Genomic DNA, 26,148 nt, shown 5'->3' on the forward strand with positions numbered 1-26,148 from the left:
CCAAACCTAGTCTCAGTCATTTTGTCTCTCACCATGACTCCTTCCCCAATCAATAGGAGAGCAGGAAGCCTCCCACCATGATTTTCTACCCAAAAACAGGCGATGACAGGTGTGCTAAGAACAGGTGCAGCTGCTCTTACCAAAACCATAAAAAAATTTCCTATTTAAAATTCCCCTATTAAAAATTTTTTTATTCCCCATACTAAATTCTGGTATTTGATATTCTTAAGGTGGGTACTTTAAGTTTTAAGTTTTATTGAGATTCTTAGAATATTTTTTTTTTTTTTTTAACTTTAATTCTTGTATCCAATTGGTAATGTGGATATTCCATTCTCTAATACTATTCTCTTATCATCTTTGGAACAAAGAGCTTTTTTATTTATATATCCACTGTATAGACATGATGCTCTTTAGATCTGATGCAGGTATTATAGAAAAATAATAATTTATTATGTTATTTCTGCATTCAGTTTCAATTTACTACCTATCAATTATGTAGAAATTTTTGAGGATCCATCAAACAAAAAATAATATTAGTTTCTCACAAAAGTGCTATATTAAGAGTGGTGAGACATATTTCTGCAAGTCAACCACAGTTTTCTCTACCATATCCAAAGTTGTTGACCTAGATGAGTTGGGCCTTATAGCAACAGGTAACTTTATACCACAAGTCTTAAGAAAATGAGCAAAAATTTTTGCTCATTTTCTTAAGACTTGTGGTATAAAGTTACCTGTTGCTATAAGGCCCAACTCATCTAGGTCAACAACTTTGGATATGGTAGAGAAAACTGTGGTTGACTTGCAGAAATATGTCTCACCACTCTTAATATAGCACTTTTGTGAGAAACTAATATTATTTTTTGTTTGATGGATCCTCAAAAATTTCTACATAATTGATAGGTAGTAAATTGAAACTGAATGCAGAAATAACATAATAAATTATTATTTTTCTATAATACCTGCATCAGATCTAAAGAGCATCATGTCTATACAGTGGATATATAAATAAAAAAGCTCTTTGTTCCAAAGATGATAAGAGAATAGTATTAGAGAATGGAATATCCACATTACCAATTGGATACAAGAATTAAAGTTAAAAAAAAAAAAAAAATATTCTAAGAATCTCAATAAAACTTAAAACTTAAAGTACCCACCTTAAGAATATCAAATACCAGAATTTAGTATGGGGAATAAAAAAAATTTTTAATAGGGGAATTTTAAATAGGAAATTTTTTTATGGTTTTGGTAAGAGCAGCTGCACCTGTTCTTAGCACACCTGTCATCGCCTGTTTTGGGTAGAAAATCATGGTGGGAGGCTTCCTGCTCTCCTATTGATTGGGGAAGGAGTCATGGTGAGAGACAAAATGACTGAGACTAGGTTTGGGGGAGGTTAGGTTAGGTTAGGTTAGGTTAGGCTACTCATTGCTGGTGGGCCCAGACAAAATGACTGAGACTAGGTTTGGGGGAGGTTAGGTTAGGTTAAATTAGGCTGCTCATTGCTGGTGGAGCCAGACAAAATGACTGAGACTAGGTTTGGGGGAGGTTAGGTTAGGTTAAATTAGGCTGCTCATTGCTGGTGGAGCCAGACAAAATGACTGAGACTAGGTTTGGGGGAGGTTAGGTTAGGTTAAATTAGGCTGCTCATTGCTGGTGGAGCCAGACAAAATGACTGAGACTAGGTTTGGGGGAGGTTAGGTTAGGTTAGGTTAAATTAGGCTGCTCATTGCTGGTGGCCCCAGAATCCTCTTATTATACCTACTGAGGATCTCCAATAATTTTGATTGGTATAGTACCTATATGAAATGAATCTTAGTTTATGAAATCATCGTTTCTGGTAATTTGATGGTGAATCTGAAAGATATTTTTGAATGAAATACTTTAAGCTTTTTAAAGTAGAATAGATGATGAATCTACAAGGAGATTGTTGAACAAGTACTGATGACTCAATGCGGTATTAACTCTTCAAACGTGAAGAATATCCTTGATCATTTTTGCTGGTAATTGAAAAAATGACTCATTTATCTTTCTTGATTCTGGATAATGAGGAGCTACTGCAAGTTTGTTTCTCACTTCAAACACAGAGAAGAAATAAAAAAATTCATGGTAGTCTTATGATATGATCCTTGATTTACAACGGTTGGATGATGAGAAACATCTTACGTTTTCGAGAACCTCAATTTTTCCTCTTCTGCTTATTGTTCACCATTGAATAAATCATTATCTCTCTAATCATAATCAAGTCTCTTTGGAACTTTACATTTTTATGTTTTACATTCCTCAGTGATGAAGATCTAGGAAAATTCATACAAATTGTGTATGTCTGCATAGGAACTCTCTCTCAAAGAATGAGGAATATTAAGAATCAAAGATGACACCATAGAAAATATTGGGAAGTTACATTCTGCTGAAATCTGTGAAAATTTACTCTCTGGAAAATGTCTAATCCACTGATAAGACTATACTGATACACGTCATAATTTCTCGACAAGTTTAGTTGTTATTTTAAGCAACAAACCGACATTTATATCAAACAATGTACCTGAACTTTTTTCTCTCTTTATTTTTGACTTGTGTAACTTACAAAGGCCTTGTTGAGGTTGAGCCGTCATTCTGCACGTTAAAACCTACTTATCGTAGACTGGTGTGAGGTTAATCTCAGGTAAGTCTCAAGTTTTATATTTCTTCACGACTTATTACTTGAATCCAGCTTGAACTTATTACGATGAATCCAGTGTACTTACTTACGTGTTCTAGAAACAGTGAGACAGTAGCGGCAGCATTGACAGTCGAAACACGTGCCAGGTTGCCTCCTACTGTACAGTTTGGATGCTTTGTAGTTCCATCAGTCATTCATTATTGATAGCGATCTAATAGAATAAGCTTTCACTGTTCCTCATGTAACGGATACAATAAGTCTACATAAATGATATATACAATAAGTGTATATGAAGTACATACAATGAGTGTAAATAATTTATATACAATGATGGTACATGAATGGATCCTGGAAGTATACAAATACAAAGTGCCTACTAACTTGTTGCTTTTAATTGGAAGAGAGACAAGGTGAGGAGGGAAAAACAGAGACAGAGAAATAATGAAGAACCAGATCAACAGAGAATCAGGAGAGCTAAGAAGCCTATGGAGCCTATGGTACAATTGGAAGGAATAGGAAAATTAAATGAAAACTTGAGAAATCCTATCAATAGAAATTGGAAATCTCCCTCTATTCATCTATAAATAAGTCATAAATCATAATAACTAAACGTAGTTAATGAATTAGAAGTTAAGGGAAATCAATTATCAAACTGTATTCACAAATTCTTCGTGGCTAAACATCATCATCTTCATCACCAATACAATTGCACTTGAATTAAACCGATTCGAACTCATTGGTTCAACTTTGTGGATCGATACTATAACGAGACATCTCACTCTGAGTTTGGAATGATTGACGTGTTCCCGAATTGTCGGAGAATCTTGCCATTGTTCTATTTTATCAACTGGCTGGCTGACTAGCGAGAGGGGTGTATGTTCAATTTCCCGTTCCCCAACATTACAAAACCATCTCATTTTCAAGTAACTGAGCTTTCCAAATCTCTTATAATGTATATTGAAAATCTAGTCACATCATGTACCTACGAAAACATAATACGGGAAGCTTTATATTTAAGCAACAATTTCGAATTGATCAACTTCTCAATTATTACTCTACTCAGTGTCTGACATGACATTAAAACTAAATTTTAAGAAAATGTTCCCCCATTTCATGTGAGCAACTATAGTTCATGTATTCCACTACTTGGAAAATAGTATTAGTAAATATAGTATTTTCAATCATGAATTTCAATATAAAAAGTATTACCCAGAGTGTATAGAATGTAATACTACATTCTACAGTCCAGTCACTATATTTACATTGGTGCTTGCAATTTATATTGTAGTTCTGATTTTTTAATATATGTTTTGGATAAATGAGAAAAGTTCAGAATCAATTTCTTCATGCAAAATTTCCTTGTGCTAAATACAGAGTGGCACAAAAACCTCGTAATTTTCCAGATTTTTCACACATTTTTTTCAATTATAAATATCTGAATAAAATGAGATCATTCGGAACTTACTATCTCCAATGAGTACTGAGTTATGATTTTTCAAAAATGAGTGCAATTTGAAGGAAAAATCAATTTTGATGAATTTTAGTTTTTGATTAACAATATCTTCCGATTGTTACCATTTAGATTTATAATTCAAAATACCTCTGGCGTATTTTTGTGCTCTACAATCTGAGATCAGGTTTGCACTCTATATAATATAGATTTGAGGTACACCTGACAAAAAATGCTCCTTGTATTGTGAAAAACACCTAATTTTTAGCTTCAACCATGGTCACCATCTTTATTGTCCTCACATTGATATTCCGCACAATAATATAAGTTCATAAGATTATGTTCTATGAGAATCACCCGTTAGATGCACTACATTTCAGTATTTCCTAGTGGAGAGACGCGCTTAAGGACACGTCAAGGATCAAAATTTCAACACATAACTTTTCACACAATACTGAGGTTGAGTATTCAACACTTGATTCTTCTCGGCTCGTCAAGGCGGTCCAAAATCATGCATCATAAGTCACATTTGGCCGAAAAATGAAAAATTTATTGTTGAGTGTACTTAAGCCCATATTCCCAAACACAACAAATGGCCAAAGCTATGTATCTCGGTAATCCCTTATTATAAACATCATTACTTGATCTTGAAATGTATAATAGAATATTCTCCTCCATTTGCTCAAACGATTTATGAAAAAAATATGCTCGTAAAGTGAGATTTGGTTGTTGAAAAAAATCCGGAAGTTGTAGATATTTTTCTCATATTAGAAATTCTGGCAGTTCTATGATAGGAAAAAGTGATTAGTATGGATTTTAGGCAACTGAGCTCGTAGAGGATGAATTTATCTACAATTTGGAATCAATCTATGATGTATCAGACTCGTTTTAGAAACTCTTGATCAACAGTAAAATCACGGAAAAATGTAAAAACTGATATCGCCATTTTAAAATCTTCTGTAACTTTCGATTGATATTGGAATCGACAGTATTATTTTTTGGAGAGGGAAAAGTTTCACATCCTACTTGATTTGGGAATTTTATCAGAAGTATTTCACAAGATATGCAGCTTTCAATATAGAAATTGGCCACTTTTTGGGTGTTGTAATATGTGCTTAAGTACACTCAGCAATAAACTTTTCATTTTTTGGCCGAATTTGACATATGATGCATGATTTTGGACCGCCTTAACGAGCCGAGAAGAATGACATTTAGTACGATTCGGGAATTGTGTCAAAAATTATAAGTGTCTCAGATTGTAGAGCACAAAAGTACGCCCAAAGGGATTTTGAATTATACATCTAAATGGTGATAATCGGAAGATATTGTTGATCAAAAACTAAAATTCATCAGAATTGATTTTTCCTTTAAATTTTACTCATTTTTGAAAAATCATTAGAGAGTTCCGAAAGATCTTATTTCATTCACAATTTTATAATCTAAGAAGAAGGCAAGAGGAAAATTTCCTGTCCGATTACTGGATTTGGCAGAAATAGCTGAAAACTGGAAAATGAACCGAAAATTACGAGGTTTTTGGGCCACTCTGAATCTAGAACAAGGAAATTTGCGATCTGGATTTCTCTCATGTATTCAAATGATATATCAAAAAATCAGAATTATAAATAATATAAATTGCAAGCACATTCCCTTTTTTTGTCTATATTGACTGGACTACTACTATACTCGCTGGTACTAGGCTAACTTTCGCTATGACAATAATTTATTATCAACATCTTCTTCTCATACAATGAAATACTTACTTAAATAAACTGCACGAGAATAAATCTTCAGAGAAAAAACACTCAATAAAAGCAACAATTCAAGAATATCCTACTATTGTTCATTTTCCTGGAATGATATGATATTAATCTATTGGCTGTTTCAATTGGCGCTGTATTGCGTGTGAGATTCTATTGTTTGTGTTCTTTCTCATGAAAATATAACGGTGGAAAGGAGATTGTTTCCATTATGGACTAGTTCATGTTGATCATTCAATCGGTTCATCTCCTCCCATGTTCATTTCAGACAAAGTAGAACTGGATCATCACTGTTTCAACGTCTTAAAATAGCATTCCAGTATAGGATTGAATTCGACTTCACCAGGCATTGATCGATTCCTCCTTAAATCGGTTGATAGCCTCAAATTGATTTCACTGAGAAGGATTGGTTAAATTGATCTTGAAGGATTACTTTTTCTGGAAAAATTCTTTGCATCAGCCAAGTACTATCCTGAGTTTTGTCTAAGAAGTTTTCTTATTCATTAATTTCAATATTTGTTAGATTATATAGGATCGATTGTTTCTTGTGTTAAGAAGGAATATTTACTAATCAACTCTCATCCATAAATGATTCTCTAAATTTTTTCAATATATCATGCACATCTTACATGATTCATACCAAGAAATATAGATTGATAATTGTTTAAGGCCTTCACTAATAGAGGTCAAAACTGTCACCCAAGTACTACAATCCTGTTTTTGTCTCAAAAGCTATCTAATTCATCAGCTGATGAATTATTTGATAAATTATTGGAATCTAGTATACCTGGAAGCCAGAAGGGAACACGCATTTGATCATCGAACTTGTTTCTCTTTACACAAAATTTACAAACTGATTCGTGTTAAAATTAACTTCCTCAAACTTGGAGTTCTAATTTATTGAATTCCTCTCTCCATTCCTCCTCTTTCATTTTTCAATGTAAAGCAAGAATCAATTTTTATTTATAAAGAAGATACTCTGTTTTCCTTGAATCCTTTTTCCTTCATGTTTCTCTCTTTTCTATTGATTTCTTATTGTTCCATGAACTATTCCATGGTACTTTACTAGAGTACTTCAAGCTTTTAACACAGGGAGAGACTCGTAAATAAGTCCTTACTAACTGGATATAGTGAGTTATTCTGTTGCCGAGAAACTTTACTATATCAAAGCTGTGTTTGCCAATCGATCATTCTGAATCATTTCCGAATAATCATTCTGATCAAAAACTTAATTCGGGAAACCAACTTGTTATCATTGTATGACACATGGACATCTCACGATACTGAATCATCATCTCTGAAGAATCATTCTGATCAAAGACTCAATTCGGGAAACCAACTTGTTATGATTGTATGACACATAGACATCTCACGATAATACACGAGGAAAGAGTTTGGTCTACCCACCTCCAACTTAGTGAACCACTTTTTCTCCACTTTCACGAGAAGAAGGCCAGGAAGAAAAGATACGGCGTACGTCCTCGGTTGGTGATTTTCACTTTTCATATTATCACTCGCCGGATGATTGTGGACTGCAATAATTGACGTCGGAAAATTTCGAAAAATTTTCGAAAGGGTAAGTACCCTTTCGAGTGGCGATGGGCTGGTTGATAGGCGATGAGAGGGGGGAGGTGTTACCGCGCATCTAGTTTCTGCGCAGGTCGCCGGTCTCCTATATATTCGGTTCTCCCCACTTTGAATCTTAGTACACTTTACATCCAGTGCTGAAAGGAACAAGAACCTCTTGTGCCGTGTTCAGGAGTGTCTTCTATCACATCGTTCGTTCACTAGTAATAAAAAAGGTTAGTTCTTCAACTGTTTTTACAACTCATTTGGTGGCGATTGTTACTCCTTGTCTAGTGCAGCTTCCGCGTGTCAACTCACAGCTAATCACAATAGGTAAACGGATAAAAACTTTTCAATATCTTTAAAAGAAAAATACAAGAATTGAACAAGTGACAATATATAAGTGTTGAATGTGTTTCATACGGGAAAAAAGTTTGTGAGGATAAAATACAACCTTGGTTTATTCTGATAAACACAAGATAAAATTATCAATTTTTTAACATCCAACAACTTACTTATTTATTACTATTTTTTCTAATTTCCAAAAATTACTCGCGCTTTTTTAAAATAGTTTTGATGGATAAAACTCGATGAAATATCATCATACCTTGACAAATTTCTTAATTATTCATTATGAAAATGAAATTTAGAAGAGCTACATATGAAATTTCCTACTGTCAATGGGCTACAAAGGGAACAGGCAAAACCACGCATTATCCTAACAAAACAATTAAACGTTCAATTGAAAAAAAATTATTATAGTTTCAAAATATACTCATTTTCCAAATCTACAATCAAATGGATAAAGAGATCGAGCAGATTGATTCATGTCAAATAAGACACAATAAATAGTATGGTAAAAGGTAATCAATGAATTTCCATGCAAAAACAGTATTGATACTCTGAGAGCTGAAAATCAAACTATAATCATACTTCAACAACAATCACACAGACCCATCTATAATTGCAATTTCTGTTTGAAACCCAACAATAATATTTTCCAAGGTTCAATAAAAAATGATTGGATAATTTACTTTATGTAACATAGCTTGCACCGCTAGGGAAATTTATATTTAGAGGGAGGATCGCTTAAACGCTTTAAAAATAATTAGTTTTTTAACTACTAGAAGGCGTGATTATAAAAAAGGTCTCTACAAAAACGTAATAAATGCTAAAACATATAATTATTTCCATCTAGGTTGACATAAATGTACAGATGATAATATTTTGATAAACTAAGAATATGAGAAAGATTTTTATCCAGTTGAAAAAATGCATTGATAAGATAAATCTTCTACAATTTTTGGAGTCCCACGAATTCCAATAGGATATTTATTTCTTGGAAAAAGGCTAATAAGCCAATACAGAGCAGTTTCGAAAGTATCTAAATAAAGAAACAGTTGGATATTCTTGATATTGATTTATAGTTTCATGAAGAATAAGACAAATATATTGATCATGAAGTTCATTTCTTGAAGTGATAAAAGAATGATAAGGGGGTTGGACAATTATTATTGTTATATTCTTCCCTACATAAATCCCCGAATTCAAGCACCGTTAACGTTGATGTCCTTGAACTTATGACACAGAAATTCTTTTTGATTTGAGAGCACGTCCAAGCCACTCATGTCCTGCTTAACAAAACCTGCTCATCCTGAAAAAGGAAGACGTATAATCTGGTCAACATATCAATAGCTTCTCCTTCAATAACTGTAGCCTCACAATGTTCCAACTGTAAAATAATTCATGAATCAATCAGAAAGTGTAATAACTCAATAGTTTTTCAGTGTCTTTTGATTAATACCTTGGTGATTTAATAGCTATTGAATCTATGTTTCTTTGTGATTTAATAACCGATCAAGGGTCTCTCAAGAGTTTCCCAGCTTTTCCCCACAATAACATTTGTTGTTTGCAGTAGAATCAAGTGAAAGTTTAGTACAGGACGAAGGATTTAGTGAATATTTCTAATGAAAAGTTTGTACAGGGATGAGGTAGTAGTAGAAAAATGTTGATGGGATACCTGCAAACAGGAATCGAGTGGTATTTTAAGATTGAACTCTTGAGTGCTGTTGTAGGTAATCACGAATGCTGCTCAGCTCAAGAAGCTACAGTGTTGTGCTTCTGAAATGTAGCAAACATACAACGATATTCACAACGATACATGATCAAGCATTATTTATTTAGTATAATTTATTTAGGTGAAGAATATCCTTTGCTGAAGAATATCACCATCTTACACCGTAGATGAACCTGACCTAACCAATCAACTTAGAGTTACTTGAAGTTCCACCCCTTTATGAATAAAATTATTAGTTGTTTTCAATCTTCTATGCTTTTTTTTCAAGTTTTCAAAATCATCAGTAATCATCCTCTTATTCTCTTCAATACTCTCATTTTGTGATGTTATGGTAAAAAGGTAGTAGACCTATACCCTGACTTTCCTATCTTTTCAAAGTCAGGAAAGACCATTAGTTTGTTGCACCTTCAATATTCAATATTGTAAGTTATATGGACATCACACGCTCGAGAGAATTCTCGGATGAAACATGATAGTGAACATTGGGAATTTATGTTCCTCAACATGACCTATATTATTCAGCAATCGACGCTCCCACCAGATTCCGGCTTCTTCGTACCGGATCCTTCATCCACACCTTTTCTTCACAACTTTCTTTCTCCATCCTCTCATTTTTCTTCCTCTTCTTTTCCTTCTTCTTCTTCTTTACTCAGCAACTCCTCAACTTCTACTATTTACTCCTCTATTCCTTAGTTCTTCAACTTTCCAAATCCTTTCTCACAAACGTTCATATATTCAACTTTGTTACTTCTCTATTTTCCCATTCTCCTCTCATGATTTTTCCCTCATCCACCTCCTTGAACCATATCTTATCTTATATTCTTATCCATATCTATCAATTCTCCTTGTTCAGTAATCTCCTGCAAAGTGATAATGTTTCAATAAAAGCTAATTGATAAATTTTGGGAGGGGTACGATAGTTCAATAGATTCATTTACTAGATAAAGTTTATTTAGAACTCCCAGTTTCTATAAAAGTTTTTTATAGAAACTGAATCTCAGTCAATAATATTGTTTTTCCACCACAGTTCAGCAATTGGGTTCCTTTTGTGCATTCGAAGTGGAGTTTTACTGCTACTATTGAGATTCAACTCCTTATTGCGAGGATATTATCATCATCATCATATTTGGAGTTTTAAAAAAACTGGCAAGGCTGGACTGATTTTGTTTGGAAGAGTGTAAACAATTATCGAAATACTTCCCAGGATAAGAACTGGAAATTTGAATCATTGTCATTGAAATGAGCTGAGAGTGAAGCTGGTTGAGTTGTTGAGTGTAGTTGAAACATTGACAAGTGTGGGAATTCAACAACAAATACGCTGTGGAAGGAATTTTCACTAATTACGTGTACTGGTACGTGGATGCTCAAATGGTTGTCAAAGTACAGTGTGTTGGCAATTGTGTTTGAAAATGCTCGAACGATTTGAAGAGTGGGATATTCAATGATCTTTCATGTGACAGCACGGCACTGTCTCACGAAGGAAACTAAAATAACAATCATGCTGAAATGAGAAATATAGAAAATTTTAAAGTACAAATCAATGGGACATGCAAAACATCTATTATGGGATTCTTCATGGCATATACTGCAGTATTTAAGTTATTCTAAAAATGTATTAATGTAATCTCTCCAGAAACCTACACATTTTTATTGTGAGAGAGTCAAGTTCAAGTTTAATGACCTGGCATTAAGCTTTCATGAGGAATAATTGTTTTCACTTCTAATATTTATTAGCTATGAGAACTACTGTAGGTGAATACAATGTCGACAGTGAACTGTTATGTATAATATTTAATTTCGAAGTCAGAATAAAAATTTTAATATCCGATCTTTTATAAGTTACGTCAATAAATTGTTATCTTTAAAAATATTACTCGGATACATCTCGAATCTCGATGGTACTCTACTGTACAAGACTCTACAAAGAAAAATCTCATTCATCGAAACTTTTGAATTGATCATAATTTCGGTAGTTTCAATGTATCTATCAGTTGTGAAGATAATATGGCAAAGGCCCTAAGGTTTTAGAAATCTGTGTTGTTGAACTGCGACTCGTCTCATATCTTATGTTAAAACCATAACTTCCATCAAGAATTAAATGAAAACCAAAAAATGTTTTGATTTTCAAAGTTTTTGGGCTCAAACCAGACGTTTTATGTTGTTTTGTTAGTTCAGAATCAACCTGGATTTAATGATACCTTCTTCAAGACAAGACTGTCTCTAATGATCAACTTTAATTAGCGACTTTATTTCTCTTCCCAGTGAGTCTTATACCAATGATAATAATTGAAGAGTCTCTCATTGAATTCCAAGGAAACTTCCCCTTCAAACAGAAGTTAGTTCACGCTCCTCAAAGGAAGGTCACGGGGAGTTCTTAAAAGAGTTCTACTTGATGTAAGAAAGTTAGTGCTTTACTTATTTAAAAAGGAGAACAATTCTTTTTATTTCCTTTCTCTCGATGGTCAATCTTAATCAGAGTTGACTTCTCACTCCTATCAAAAACTCATTGTCGATAACTTTCTTTGTAACACTAGTAGAAGTTTGTTATCGATTACTAATGTATTTAATGTTATTTAGATTCATCAGCATATGAGACTACTTTGATTCTTCAATAACGTTTGTTCTCATACAACTTATAAGCAATAAAATTGATTTAGAATTGGGGTACCTCCCATTTGATAAAGCAATACATTCAATTCACTTAGAAAATTAAAATTGAATGAGAACTAAATCATTGAGTTTTGAGTTCGAGATCGTTGTTTTGTTAAAGTTACTAATCGAATAGGATTTCTCCGTCAAAATGAATCAAAATAATTCATTGAAGGTATCGGAATCATTCAATTGATATCATCTCATGATATAATGGATACATTTTCTTGATAGAAACGACTTTACACGGTACACCAACACAGGAAAAATGAAAAATGAGAACACTGTGCGTTTATTACAACTCATTCTCCAGTGGAAGAAGGAAGATAAAAATTGCGTGAAACGTCTGTGATGGCAAATTCAATAAACTTCAATTTACTGAGCAGGGAGGAAATTAAATCGTGTCATAATATCAAATATTTTCATCCCGTTTATGAATATTGAGTTTCTAGCTGATTAGGTTTTTGTATCATCACAATAATAGTTGTGTCTTCGAATTAGTAGTAGTATAGAGTGAGGGAGGGTTATGTATTTTGATACAAATAGTGAGGGTTGAAACGACTTTGGTATGTTATAATATAACAAAATATATATTATATATTTTTTTCAATGTCATGCACATGGATGAGAAACCTTTTTGAACAATATAAGATTCTGTTTGTATTAAATTCCATAGACTTCCGACGTAAGAGCATTGTAACAGTTTTTCAGATTCTTCACTTTCCTCTCATGGTAGATCACGTTGAATACTGCAAGAAGTTCTTGGAGAAACCATAGATAGAATCGCATTTGTCAGTAGTGTTTGTGAAGACTGAGAAAGTCTTCACAAAGTTATTTGTTGGGCACGAAACTTTGTGCCAACGGAACGCAAATTAAGTGGTTCGACCGTCGAAGTTTGTTCGTTAACGGGAACATTTCTGATGTAGGCTTCAATGTTGCTTTGTGCTTACAGCTCCACTTTTGTAGAAATTGAACCAGACAATTATATGAGTGTTGGTTCAATTAATGTGGTGAATGATCACTTGATGTAAGCTCGTATAATGCACATACTGAGGTATTTACTAATTAGATAAATAGTGTGTTCTGGATTTTCTTCAATAATGTACTATTCCTCGTACATCTCCACTGTGTATAGCTCATATTTCTCCCAAAATTTTATGAGAATTGTAACTGTCTGTCGCAAATTCGAGTTATCATCTCTAATCTCAAATTTAGACTGGTTTATTTCTATATACTTACAATCTTTCAATCTTTCAATGATATTATCGACTTCTAAATTCAAATTTACATGGTAAATTAACAAATTTACTTCAATTTCAAATATGAAATCCAATTGAAAAATGTCAATTGATTTATTCAATGAACCTAATTGAATTTGATTTTGAAAGATGATTACTCCTATTAGACTACTTAGACAAAAATTGTTTTCCAAAAAAATCGATGGGTTGAAAAACTAGACATTTTATTTTTCTACCGGCCCCATGTGATCTTTAAGTTTAAAATAATTGTTCTCCATATATTATGCCATTGAACCTACGTCATTGGGCAAGAGCCTCTCTCCTGATAAAGACAAAGATTAAGAGCTATTTATTTTTCTCACATCACCATGTTTCCACTAATTTTAACAAAGAAATCCACAAATCCAAAGATCATCAATCATTCGAATTCTCATTGAGAAGTAATAAATGCGAGTGAAAGTATTACGGTTTCCTATAAGTAAAGTATTGCCATCCCATTATCATTTAATAGCTCAAGATTCTCCACCCATGGAAAATGTTCGGTCGATTTGTTTTACTACTGGACTAGTTCGTGAATGGAATGCCTGATACTTTCACTTCAACAATGAAAACTGGGACCTTTCCAAGGCCAAGGTGGGCCAGGTTCAATCCGGGTTGAAAGCTGTCACGGTTTTCATAATAGCTACAACTCTTGAGTATTGATGTTCTTCAAGGAAGTAATAATTGATTCCGGAAGATGAACTTCGAAACAGCTTCTTCTAACACAAAAATGAGGAACCTCCAGTTTTTGGAATGAGACATTCAGGTTCCAGAAATTGAGTGACCACGCATGAAAACCGGATAATTTGCATGATTTGCAGTGATAATAGTCGCCAGTGACCGCGTGCCATATTTGATTGTCACTAACTGGTTGATGAACCAGTTTGAAGGAAGAAAGAGGTGTGTGCGATGTTGCCTCTGTTTTGAAGCCAACGGATACAAGTTTCTATCTCGTTGTTGGTCAAGTTTCTACAAAGAAAGTTGGCCCAGTATGTCCCTTACGGTAGTCTCCGTGTTAGCACTTTCCTCCTTATCATCTTTTGTCTTACTTTTTCCTCCTCTCCTCTGCCATCTCCTTCTGCTTTCGAATGTTTCTTCTTGTTCTTTTCCTGTGTTCACTTCTTTTCTTTCCTTTTTCTAGTTTCAATAAATTGAATACAAAAATGAAAATATTTTTATATATTTTTCGTTTTTTACTTATCCCTTTCCTGCATATTCCTTCAGTATCCTCTTGTTACTTCTCCTTCATTACTTATTATCTGTTTCTCCGTTCCAACTAGTTTTAGTTTCCTTTCCTTCATATCTTATCCACTTTTTCTTCTCATCTTCCCTCCCTCCGCTTTATGCTTCTCTCAGTTTTCTCCATTCTATTCTCTGCAGACTTTTTATACTTCTTCTTCTCTTTATTGGTTATTCATTTCTTTTTCTGCCTTCCTGTTTTTCTTCCAGTTCTTCCTTTCTTCACTTTTCCACCACATCTTGTGTAGATTGATTTTACCTTCCTTGTACATAATTATTTTCACCTTCTACTCAATTCTCACGGAAATGATTAAATAGCTATTTGTATATCTAGAGTTAAAAATGCCATTTTTCTCCACTGAAGGGAAAGATTGATCAGGGAAACAATTTCCCTGAGGGAGAAAAAGCATTTTTCACTCGTGATATACACAACATTTTTCCTCCACCTACATTTTTATAAAAACTGCAAATAAAATAATTTTAAAAACTTACTTGATCAGTAACAATGTGTTACAACATAACCTAAAAAGTAAACAGCTGGAAGTAGTCACAATTCAACGCCGACAGCGCTATACGCTATCTGTCAGGAAAAGTTGTGACAACAATGGTTCGCGCTCCAAATTTGATTAGTTGATGGCAAATATTTGTTGGCTGGTATTTTGAATAACATGGAATATCAAAAAATATTTCTAATTTTTTTAGTATACTAATATGAAGTATGTAATAGGTAATTTTAGCATAAAATATATTTCATATGTTAATCAAATTTCTGGTTGAGGTATTTAATTTAGTTGGCTCAATGACTACTCTATTATGCTTCCTCATCTGAGCTTAGACCTTCTAACCTATTTCCAATGTAAGTTTTTAAAATAGAGATGCTTCCTATGTCTTAAATGGAGCTACTTTTCCTCCCTAGGGAGTTTTCCGTTTTTTAGTACCGAGAGCGAAAAAGTTAGTATTATGTTCCAGGGAGTAAAGTGAGTACTTTGGACAGTAGGTGGAGGAAAATATTATTTTTTTCACAAAAAATATCATTTCAACAGGGTGCATGATCTCTTTCCCCTCTCCACCCATTTCATCTACTTTTCCTTCCATTATCTAAGCCATCATTCTCCATTTCTCCACTTCGTTTCTCTCTCTCTGAGGCTGAATACTTCAACCCATTCAACTTTCATGCATTGCTAGGTCTACTACTTCTACTTTTTGTCTCCACCTTCTTTTTGATAATTTTACTCATATCGTCTTTCTTCATAATGTTGTATTTTTTTGTTCACCTACTATTCTTTTTTCTCCATTCCTTCTTTTCTATTGCTGAGGATGATGCCCAAATAGGTTCCTGGCTTCGCTTGAGTAATGAAAAGGATGATGATGACAGATAAGAGGACTCACAGCTTTAGGTGGTTTCCGTACCACCTGGAAGTCATTTTCTTACTTGCTTTTCCTTCTCATTCTTCTTCTCAATTGCCTTTCGCATCATTTCACCCGAATTATTCTTCCTTTACTTTCGTCATTTCACTTTTCATTCATATTCACTCCCTCTTCTCTCCTTTCTCTCCTACTCTACTCCTCTACTTCTCTCACACCTCTAATTCTACTCCCCTCATCCTCTTCACCTACCCTTTTTTCACTCCTCAATTATTTTCAACTCCCTCTTCTTCTTCTCCCTTATTCTTTGTAATTGTTACCCCTCCTTCTTATTTTTATGCTGCTCTTTTCGTCCCACTCTATTTTCTGAATCTTTTTCTCTGCCTTCTTCTCTTCCACATTCTCCTTTCTCTCTTTCTCACTTTCTCCCTCTTCCAATTCACCTTCTGTTTTCCCTTCTCCTTTCCTCATTCATTTCCACCTATTCTTCTTCGTTCTTCCTCTTCACCGGTGCTTCGCATCCCACTGTACCCAACCAAGTAGAAGCACTTAGCGTAGGAAGGAAGCTGGGCCGAGCTGAGACTACTAGATAAAGTAACGAGAATCGAAGCGGGGCCAAGTTCAATGTTTACCTGGTAATTATATGGAGATTTACGGAACCGGATAAAGCAACGGCATCCATGTAAACCGGTTAAAGAAAGCTCTGTTACGACGTCGAACCAACGAACCTACATATTTGTAGAGGAGACCTACATTTTCAGTATTCTATCGGACGAGATTGTGTGCTTTCAATCAACTTACTGTATCCGATACGCTCGGTTTCAAATTCAAAGTCAAGCGCGGCTAGAGCCTCTCATTTTCCAATCATTAACTAGAAACCAATATCTTACTTTACGTCAAATCTCACACATTTTCCATCAATAGAAAGGTTCTAAAATATGTATCAACTAGCAGGTAACCCGTGCTTCGTGAGGGTATAATTGAAATATGAAACTGAAAACTTTACCTATCTTGAGCAATTTAAAAATAGTCCTATAGCCATCCTCGGTAAATTGAGAATCAATATGCAAAATTTCAAGTTAATCAGTTCAATAGTTCAGACGTGATGATTCGTGAACTTCCTATCCCGTACGTATATAAGCCAATTCTTTCCTTTATTATATTATAGATATGGGCCAATTTCATGACAACTGCAATATGATATAGGTAATCGATAGCTAATCTAATAATATTTTTTATACCATAAAATCATTAACGTGTATCTCATAAAATAATAGTTATCATAGAGAGGAAAATTATGGTCAAATTTGAGAGAATCAAAGATTGGGATTGAAAATATTACATGGAAACATTTTTGTTTTGCAATATCATAATTCATTCTGTGATTCTTATAGAAAGAACTTTTAATATTATAGAAAATAAAATATATAAGTAGAAGATTTCATGAAGAAACTACAAAAAATATAGTATGTTACTAGAATGGTTGTCAAAAACAGCTAAGAATGTTCGATTGTTGAAGTATTATTCGGTGATGATAGTGCTTGAGAGAAGTGAAACAAAAAGTAATCCAAGTAGTTAGTTGATGAGTTATTTGATGAAGTCATCGGAATAGACTGGCATTATTTCAATAGTATTGAAATGGATAGGATGATGATCTTATAATCGAGGTCTTACTGCATAGAGACATACGGCACTTTGTATTATTGTCAAAAAGTTCTTAATATTTGCATTTGCAGAGTATGTTCTCTTTGTGAAGAGAACGTTATACAGCTAGAGTCACTAAACTATTCTCAATCATGAATAATAAAGAAAAGACTTGCATGATCTTCATTAATACATACTCTGTCTTGACTTGTGACTAACTTTCAAGCGGGATTTTGTCTACATTCATCAAATCATTTTTGTTAATTGTCACTTTGAAACATATTTAGGTCAATAACGATTCAGACATTGATAACTTGACAATTCTATTCCTTTAGAAAAAAATGTTACGATGAAGACACACAATAAATTGTGTGCGATGAATGGGAATGGGGTCATTGTAGATATTATCAAGATTGTTAGTATAAAATGATCATCTGATTTGTTTCAATCTACTGTTTTCTTTCTTACAATAATCCTATGAGCTATGCTTGCACCAATAGTGAGATGAATGGATAAGATTCTTTGGCATAGAAATAATTCATTATGAAAACCGGCAATTTACCTGATACAATAGGCTAAACGTATGTGTTCTGGAAAGAAGATGCATATAAGTTCTCCATTTTTGTGGAGAATTAGAGCATGTATAGATTATATTCCATTTTCTGTATGTATAGAGAGCATTTATCAGGAAGGAATAAGTTCTGATAGGCTCAAATGAGTAAATTTCCTAGATTTCCCAGTACGATAGCAAATAAAGTATTCTGAAAGTAAATGCAAAGATGCTGTATATAAGGTTTCTGAAGTCTTGCCGAAATTTTTGATCATAACGTGTAAGCCTTACTTCATAATTTAAACGTCCAAGCTGCTTTCATAGAAGGTTGTTTCGGTTTAAAGCGAGAAGCAACGGTCACTAAAGACGAGAATAATGAATAAATTACGAGAACGCCAGTTTCAGAAACTCTTGCTTACACTTTTGGGTTCTTTTCAGAAGCTGCTCATAATATTTTTAGAGATGGTTGAGCTGGCAGAGAAGTTTGGATTTTTTAAATAGCATGTTGTGTAGCCTTCTATGAACAGGTTTCCGAGTAAGATTCAATCGCAACTGATGATGAAAATTTCATGGAAGGTTTTCATCCGAGATCATACTCTTCTATTATTGTGAATCATAACAAGTATTCAGTGCTTGTAGCTAGAAATAGGTAGATTTTTGAATGGATCTTTCTCAAACCTACGTCTTTATCTCTTGTTTTCATCCACTATCAATATAATTATGTATCAACAGTAGCTATTACTTATGTTATATGTATGAATATATTACATAGAATGAAGTTCAATTTAACTAATTTATTAATTCCATGATTTTTACTTTCCTTGCACTATTACCATAGGTAAGGGAAGTAGGCCTATTGCTTTCCAAAAAAATTTAAGGTACCCTAATTTCATGTTTTCTATACGTTTCAAGGTCCCCTGAATCCAAAAACATTATTTTTGGGTGTTGGTCTGTGTGTGTGTGTGTGTGTGTGTGTGTGTATTTGTGTGTGTGTGTGGTGTGTGTGTGTGTGTGTGTGTGTGTGTGTGTGTGTGTGTGTGTGTGTGTGTGTGTGTGTGTGGTGTGTGTGTGTGGTGTGTGTGTGTGTGTCTGTGAACACGATAACTCCATCCCTAATTAAACGATTGACTTGAAATTTCAAACTTAAGGTCCTTATACCATGAGGATCCGATAATAAGAAATTCAATAAAATTCAATTCAAAATGGCGGATAATGGCTGAAAAACCATGTTTTTCACGGTTTTCTCGAAAACGGCTCTAACGATTTTCTTCAAATTTATACCCTAGATAGCTATTTATAAGCCCTATCAATTGACATGAGTCTCATTTCTGGGAAAATTGCAGGAGCTCTGTAATATTCCTGAGAAGAATGAATTTTGTTAAATTTCTATCACGATTTTCTCGAAAATGACTTGACCGATTTTTTTCAAATTCATACCCTGTATAGTTATATATCAGCTCTATTAACTGGCATGAGTCTTCTCCCTGAGAAATTAACAGGGGGTCCACTCCATCCTTGAGAAATTTACTTTGTAACCTTCTTCTCGTGCGTGAGGTAGGTGGGTAGAGCAGTTTATTCAAAAGAGCACAATCATGTCGATATTTTATTTGAAGAACAGCTGTTTTGACAACTTCTAAAAAATCTTCAAATTTCATAATTCAAACAAAGGAAAATGTACTCTGAACACAATAACAATAGTATAATCGTAGTTTTAATTATTCAGCCGCCAATCGGCATAATGTTATTCCCTAAATTATCCTCGTTAATGAGGCTTATAGATCAATGAGCAAGGAGAGTTGTGTGAGTGTACCACACCAGATTTTTAAAGAAAGTTTCCTTGCTTGATATTTACTGATGTACCAGAATAAAATACTTATTTCTTTCACTGCAATTAATTATCTCACAAAAATTCATGAAGTTTAATATAGTTTGTTACAGCCAGAGAGTATAGAATGTAAAACACATTAATGATAAATTACATTATACACTATCTGGTTAGAATGACACTACTTCCATCCACTAGAGTGCTATAAAGCTCCATAATATGATATTGTTAGACTGCATTGTTCCAGCTCTAGGTTTGGAGAGCCAAATGACTGTACCTCAAAAATGTGGTCAACGACCACTCTCTCTCATTATCGTCCACTCAGTGCTTGACTCATTCTATAGTTTACTACAAATAACGTTCAGTTTAATCAGTCTTGTTCTAGACAGTGACCATGAAATTGATTTAATTCAAAGTACAATTTGCTCAATTTCGCATTTATATCCAATCAACCCGCTCGTTTATTCTACTGTACTCTCTCATCTCAAAAATGGATAAATGTATCAATCGTTGATAGCTCCAATAGTTTGTTGAGAAGCACCAACGATTTTTTTCACTTAATATCATGATTGAAGGGTGGAACCCAAAATTTGAAATTCATAGATTCATAAAAATCAATAGTTTACATTTAACACGTCCTATTCTTTATAAGAAATCTCCCCCTCTCACTGTTCAGTTTATCCCCTCTCGTTGCATTAGAATCAGAGTTCAAATTCAAGTTTGTTGTCCTCTTAAACAGTAAGCTATTTACATATTCTTACCACACTCCCCACCACAAATGTTCTCACCGATTATGAAAATGATATAATGATTCTTTCGAGAGATTTAAATGTTAATTCAATTGAAACAATAGTTCAATCTCGTTTTCAGACAAATTTCCAAGTGACAATATTGCTGTTTCCTATATTCCAATGTAGGATACACTGCTCTATACTAACTCTTATGTATAGGCCTACTGCTCTAGTATGCTCTATAAGATGTTTGATACAATACTACTGATTTTCATCACAGTGTATGAAGGCCCCAGAGATCTTCCTAATTAATCTCTATTTAATTTTCTACTTCCAATTCCCCAGAAAAACTACTTTTCTAGAAAGCTTGTGAAGGCCCCAGAGATCATCCATCTCTATTTAATTTTCTATTTCCAATTTCCCCAGAAAACTCTGAGGTCTCTCAGGACATTATAGAAAATTATATAATTTTTAATCAATCAATGATCATCAATCAATTATTTAAATAAAATTTTTTTCCAAAACACACAAAAAATTAAATCAAAATATACACGAAATAATCAAATGCAAATGATTAAAATCATTGAATCATCGATCATTTTCAAATTGGAATTTGTGGATGTTTTTGTATATTTCAATTAGTAATCACTCGATTCTATTTCCAATCTAAATTTGTTTGAATGTCTCCTAGGTGCAGTCGCTATTACAAATCCCAAATGTCTTGTTTTTAAGTGTTCACACTGAAAAATGGACTCAAATTCAAAAGTGAATGGAACATAACCTACTTTTTGGATCATTTTAATGATTTGTGTTTTTGATCATTGAATAAATAAAATAAAGTATGTTGTATTTTGCGTGTTTCAGGAGAGGAATGACGCCGCGTTGGGTGCTGCTGTGTCTGGTGGTGATCGCGGTTGGCGTGACCAGTTCGCCGATCAGTTCGCCAGACAGTTCGCCAGAGAGCGCAGATGCAGCGAGCGGCCGTCAGGCGGTAGTCGCCGCCGCCAGCCCCGACGCGGGAGCGGCTGTAGCCGCCCCTGCCGCCCCCGCACCCGCCAGCTCCTCAGAAGACGACGATGACGACGACGATGATGATGATGATGACGATGATGTCGACCTGGACATCACCGAGGATGACGATGATGATGACGATGATGACGATGACGGCACGGCCAGCGACGATGACGATGATGACGATGATGATGAGGACTACTTCGAAAGGTTCTTTGACGATATCCTAGGAGGTACGGTCGCTATTGGCGAGTCATGAGCTAGCCATTAAGTTAGTCGATAAGTGCGACCAAAATACTCAGTGCCAAACCAATTATTGCAACTCCAGAAATGTAGGCCCACTGTAGCTTTGAGGCAACAAGTTGCAAGATGACATGAACATTACAAGATATTTCAAATCTAGCAAAATGATTTGGAAAAATACTCAGTGCCAAAAGAATTATTTGAATTATGTACGGCCACTGTGGCTTTAAGATAAAAAATTGTAATATGACAAAGAAATTGTAAGATTACAAGTTTACGAGGTTACTAAATACTTTGGATCTAAAAAAATGATACGGAAAAATAATGAGTATCATATAAAAAATGTACGGCTCCTAAGGCTTTGAGGTAATAAGTTGCATTATGGTTGATACTTTGAAGCTAGGGAACTGGAAAGGGAATTGGGATTCCCGAAATATTCACAACTATACATATTTTGGTGTAGACTTCTTGCTAAGTATATCACAAGTAACGATATTTTCATCAGCTAAAAAGTACTTTTGAATTTTTGAAGCGCGTAGGTAATTAAAGTTTGGAGAGTTTTAAAATGTGTCAAGAATTGGGGACGTTCTTATGGGTGAAGAGGCTTCACATGGCCTTCACATGGCCTACTGTAGGCTGTAGGCTTCTATCAAAACTTGTTATGAACATCTCACTATTTACACAAATTTATAAATATTAGAGAATCATTTGCCATCAATCAAAGATCCCAGTCCCATCCACCATAAAGATTCCATACTATTATTCCTTTTAAACATACCGTAATTTGAATGCAGCTGTCCTGTCAAGTCGTACCTAGGCTTTCAGTTTTCTTCACTAGTTCGGCACATTTTAAAGGTGTCATCCTTATCTTTATATTACTATCAAGTTTGCTTTTTAAATATAGCTTAGGCCGAGCTCAGATCACTTGCTTTTACCGGTACGGTGATAAAGACCATCAGCGAATCTAGGAAGCAAGGATTCCTTCGCCAACCGAATATTTTACCAATCAAAGTGGACCGGTAAAAACTTATAGTCTGGGCTCGGCCGTGAAGGAATTTTATTGGATAATAATCTTTTTTCATCTTTTACACATTCATTCATTTTGTAGTTATTTCATTGTTTCTGTTGTTGTTGAATTGCGATATCTCTTGTGCAACTATTTATTTTGTCAACATTTTTTTTCCAACAAAAATATTCTCTTGCAGCTTTTGTGTATTTGCATGCTATTTGTCTCTACTAACAAAGTTGATTATTAGTAGATGCATGATTAAAATTGTTCATTATTTATTTATCTCGATTATCTCGAGCTGTGTTCTTCAATAGTTTCTTACATAACTTCTGACTAAAACTGGGAGCTCTTTGTCTTTCTTCCTTCTCTAGATGCCACGAATTAATTTTCCGATGAATAACCCACAATAGTATTTGAATCTGAACGATTTATACTAATGAATTCATGAATAAAGAAGAGTATAATTGAAATCCTTGACGAGAAACCATATTATAAATGAATTATAACTGGGAAATATTGGAATAATCAAATACTCTCATTAAAATCATCATCTATTATTTGTGATACACCAGAGGTAGTAGGGAGGACAATTTGTTTTTCAGAAATAACAAAATCTGTCTCTGACATTTGTTTCTTGGAAATACAAAAGCATGCATAATAATTAATGAAAGAGGAACAATATTTTACAATAATGCGGAGCAAAGTAAATAATTTCTAAAAACAAATAACAAGTGAATAAAGGATTTGATGTGATTATAAACAAAAAAAATTTCCCGTTTAGGTGAGAATATAGTTGAAAAAGTAAAACTTACTGCAGGAGTAAAGCCAGCATCTCTCTGGCCAGTTAAACGAATTGTGGGACTAGTTGGGACTCTGCGAGAAGATCCAACCAAGTCTAAGCCAAGTAAAGGTGAATTGAGATGAATTTTTGGTTCAACTAACACTAATTCAATGAAATTCAAACTAATTAAACATGTTTTCCGATCTGGGAAACAACTATTAACAATTCATGAATCATCCATTACATCTCACAACGATTGACCAAGCAGAAAATTCAAGAAAAAAATTGAAATTAGTCGGAAAATATTAATAAATTTGACATCATCATCATTATTATTAAATATAATTTATAATTCCCATCTGTAAATTTGACATCCTTCCAAAGTTGTGTTACTTCCTTTACAGTAGAATCAGAAAAAATGATTTACATTCTATCACAATATTGTACTGCATGATATGAACACAATATAAGTGTAAATGTGAGGTTTTGTTGTATATATCTTGATATCTTTTCATCTTCTTTTGAGTATTTCAGCTAAATATATTTTCACAAAGATATGCTCTTCTCACTGTCAGTCAAAATGCTTCCGAACATTTAAGATGGTGAATGTATGTTTATTCTTCAATAGGACCTCATCATGAAAATTCTCAACTTCATTGCCTCTGTCATTTCATTTCCTACAATTATTTCACTTCATATTCCTCAATTACTAACCTCCAGTTCAGGAATTGATGATTGAACTTCATTCCATGGGAAATTCTTGCCTGTGAATGTATCATTTTCAAGAGTAATACAATACTAGAGGAATAGTTGTCAATATCCAAAAGTGTTTAGATTTACTGTACTTTAATTCTTGAATTCAAAACCCATTATAAAACCTATAAGTTCGATAGGATGGCTTCTGTGAGTAAGCAAGTAGAGCTAACAGCTAGGAAGTTATACTTAGGATAGATAGGGAAGAATACTTCAGTAACACCTCATGAGTTAGGAATTGAAAATTGAAAATGTTCATGGTAATGTATGTGTCCCTTTATTTCTAAGGAAACATTTTACCGAAGCTATACTTTCTTTGTTACTAATATTCCTTGATAATTCAGTCTTTTCAAATTCAAATTTGTTTATTCATAAAAAAACATATTTACAAACTAATAGTGTAACAGTGTAATAGTGTCAGTTAATTAAATATTGTTCCTCAACAATCTTGAAATCGAATCTTTGCCCAATCGAGTAACGATTTAGTTAATCGTCCTAGTGCAAATTGACTCTCAGTATTCCAAAACACCAGTATTCATGGTGTGTGCTTCCATAGACATCAATTTAGAGCTTTGAATGAGAATTTCTTCCATGCATTCCCAAATTTCGGTTCATAAGATAACCCATCAAGTGATGACACATTACAGAATTGAATTTTAATAGAAAGAACCCTTCCATGTAGTTTCTGGTTGAAGTTCAGTTATCAATTTCTAACCTGGAAAACTGAAATGCCTGCACTTAGTTAAATGACGCCCTGTAAATACTGGCTGTTTCAACGTACAATTCTTGTTTTGCTTTTAGTTTGAAGAGGAGAGACGCCTCCGCCACAAATGTCTCAAAAACACTCTAAGCCGTTCGATGTCCTCTACTCATCCTTTCTTGAGGAGCGAGATTTTACCAAAGACCAATATTTAACACTATTATTCATGACGTGCCTCAATAATATTTTCAAATAGCAATTACATTAAAATTGTTGTGGTACTGTAAAGCGAAACTGAAAATCAAACTTAGCTATGTACTGTAATGTAATAATTTATGCAACTAATGACTTTTATGACGCACACAGATACATTGTGAACTCAGTCGATTCTATTAATTTATCTATTTATTTGTTGAATGCCAAGTGTAAGTGATAATTTAAGATGTGAATGTAATTTATTTTTATTATTTATTTTGAATAAAATGCGATGTGATTTATAATGCCGTGTTTGAAAATATTATTGACACCTCATTGAAGGGTCTTGATGTTTCAGTCTTTAGCACGGAAAATGATACAAAACGTTACTATGTTTTTTCTTCAAGAAAACCCGTATATATGACCTCATCCATAGAAACAAAGTTATGTCCAATCAAATATTCAAATGATTCACAATGTTCACAAAAACTATCAAATCTACAAAATTCTGATCAATAATGTTATCTATCCAAATTATAGTAGAGGGACAACCCTATTGCATTTTTGCACAATCTTAGAGATGATTCACCACCAAACTGCATTTCTCATTTTGAGAATGAATAATTCAAATAAAATAGTTCTAGCTTTGCTTAGAAAAAGGTGGAGGAGG

General features: G+C 33.8%; 1 protein-coding gene across 2 annotated transcripts; it reads left to right on the forward strand.

The window, feature by feature from the left end:
• Positions 1–7,509: 7,509 nt before the first annotated feature.
• LOC120352628 (trigger factor-like) lies at positions 7,510–25,783 on the forward strand. 2 transcript variants are annotated; one of them, XM_039433963.1, is made up of 3 exons: positions 7,510–7,665; positions 21,651–22,030; positions 25,385–25,783. In XM_039433963.1, the coding sequence occupies exons 2-3, from the start codon at positions 21,658–21,660 to the stop codon at positions 25,387–25,389; spliced, it is 378 nt and encodes a 125-aa protein (XP_039289897.1). In that variant the 5' UTR covers positions 7,510–7,665; positions 21,651–21,657; the 3' UTR covers positions 25,390–25,783. The 2 variants fall into 2 exon arrangements, with proteins under 2 accessions (XP_039289897.1, XP_039289898.1); XM_039433964.1 differs by having other exon boundaries at positions 7,571–7,762.
• The last annotated feature ends 365 nt before the right edge of the window (positions 25,784–26,148 follow it).

This window comes from Nilaparvata lugens, chromosome 8 (assembly GCF_014356525.2).
Source record: "Nilaparvata lugens isolate BPH chromosome 8, ASM1435652v1, whole genome shotgun sequence".
In the NCBI taxonomy this organism is placed as follows: domain Eukaryota; kingdom Metazoa; phylum Arthropoda; class Insecta; order Hemiptera; family Delphacidae; genus Nilaparvata; species Nilaparvata lugens.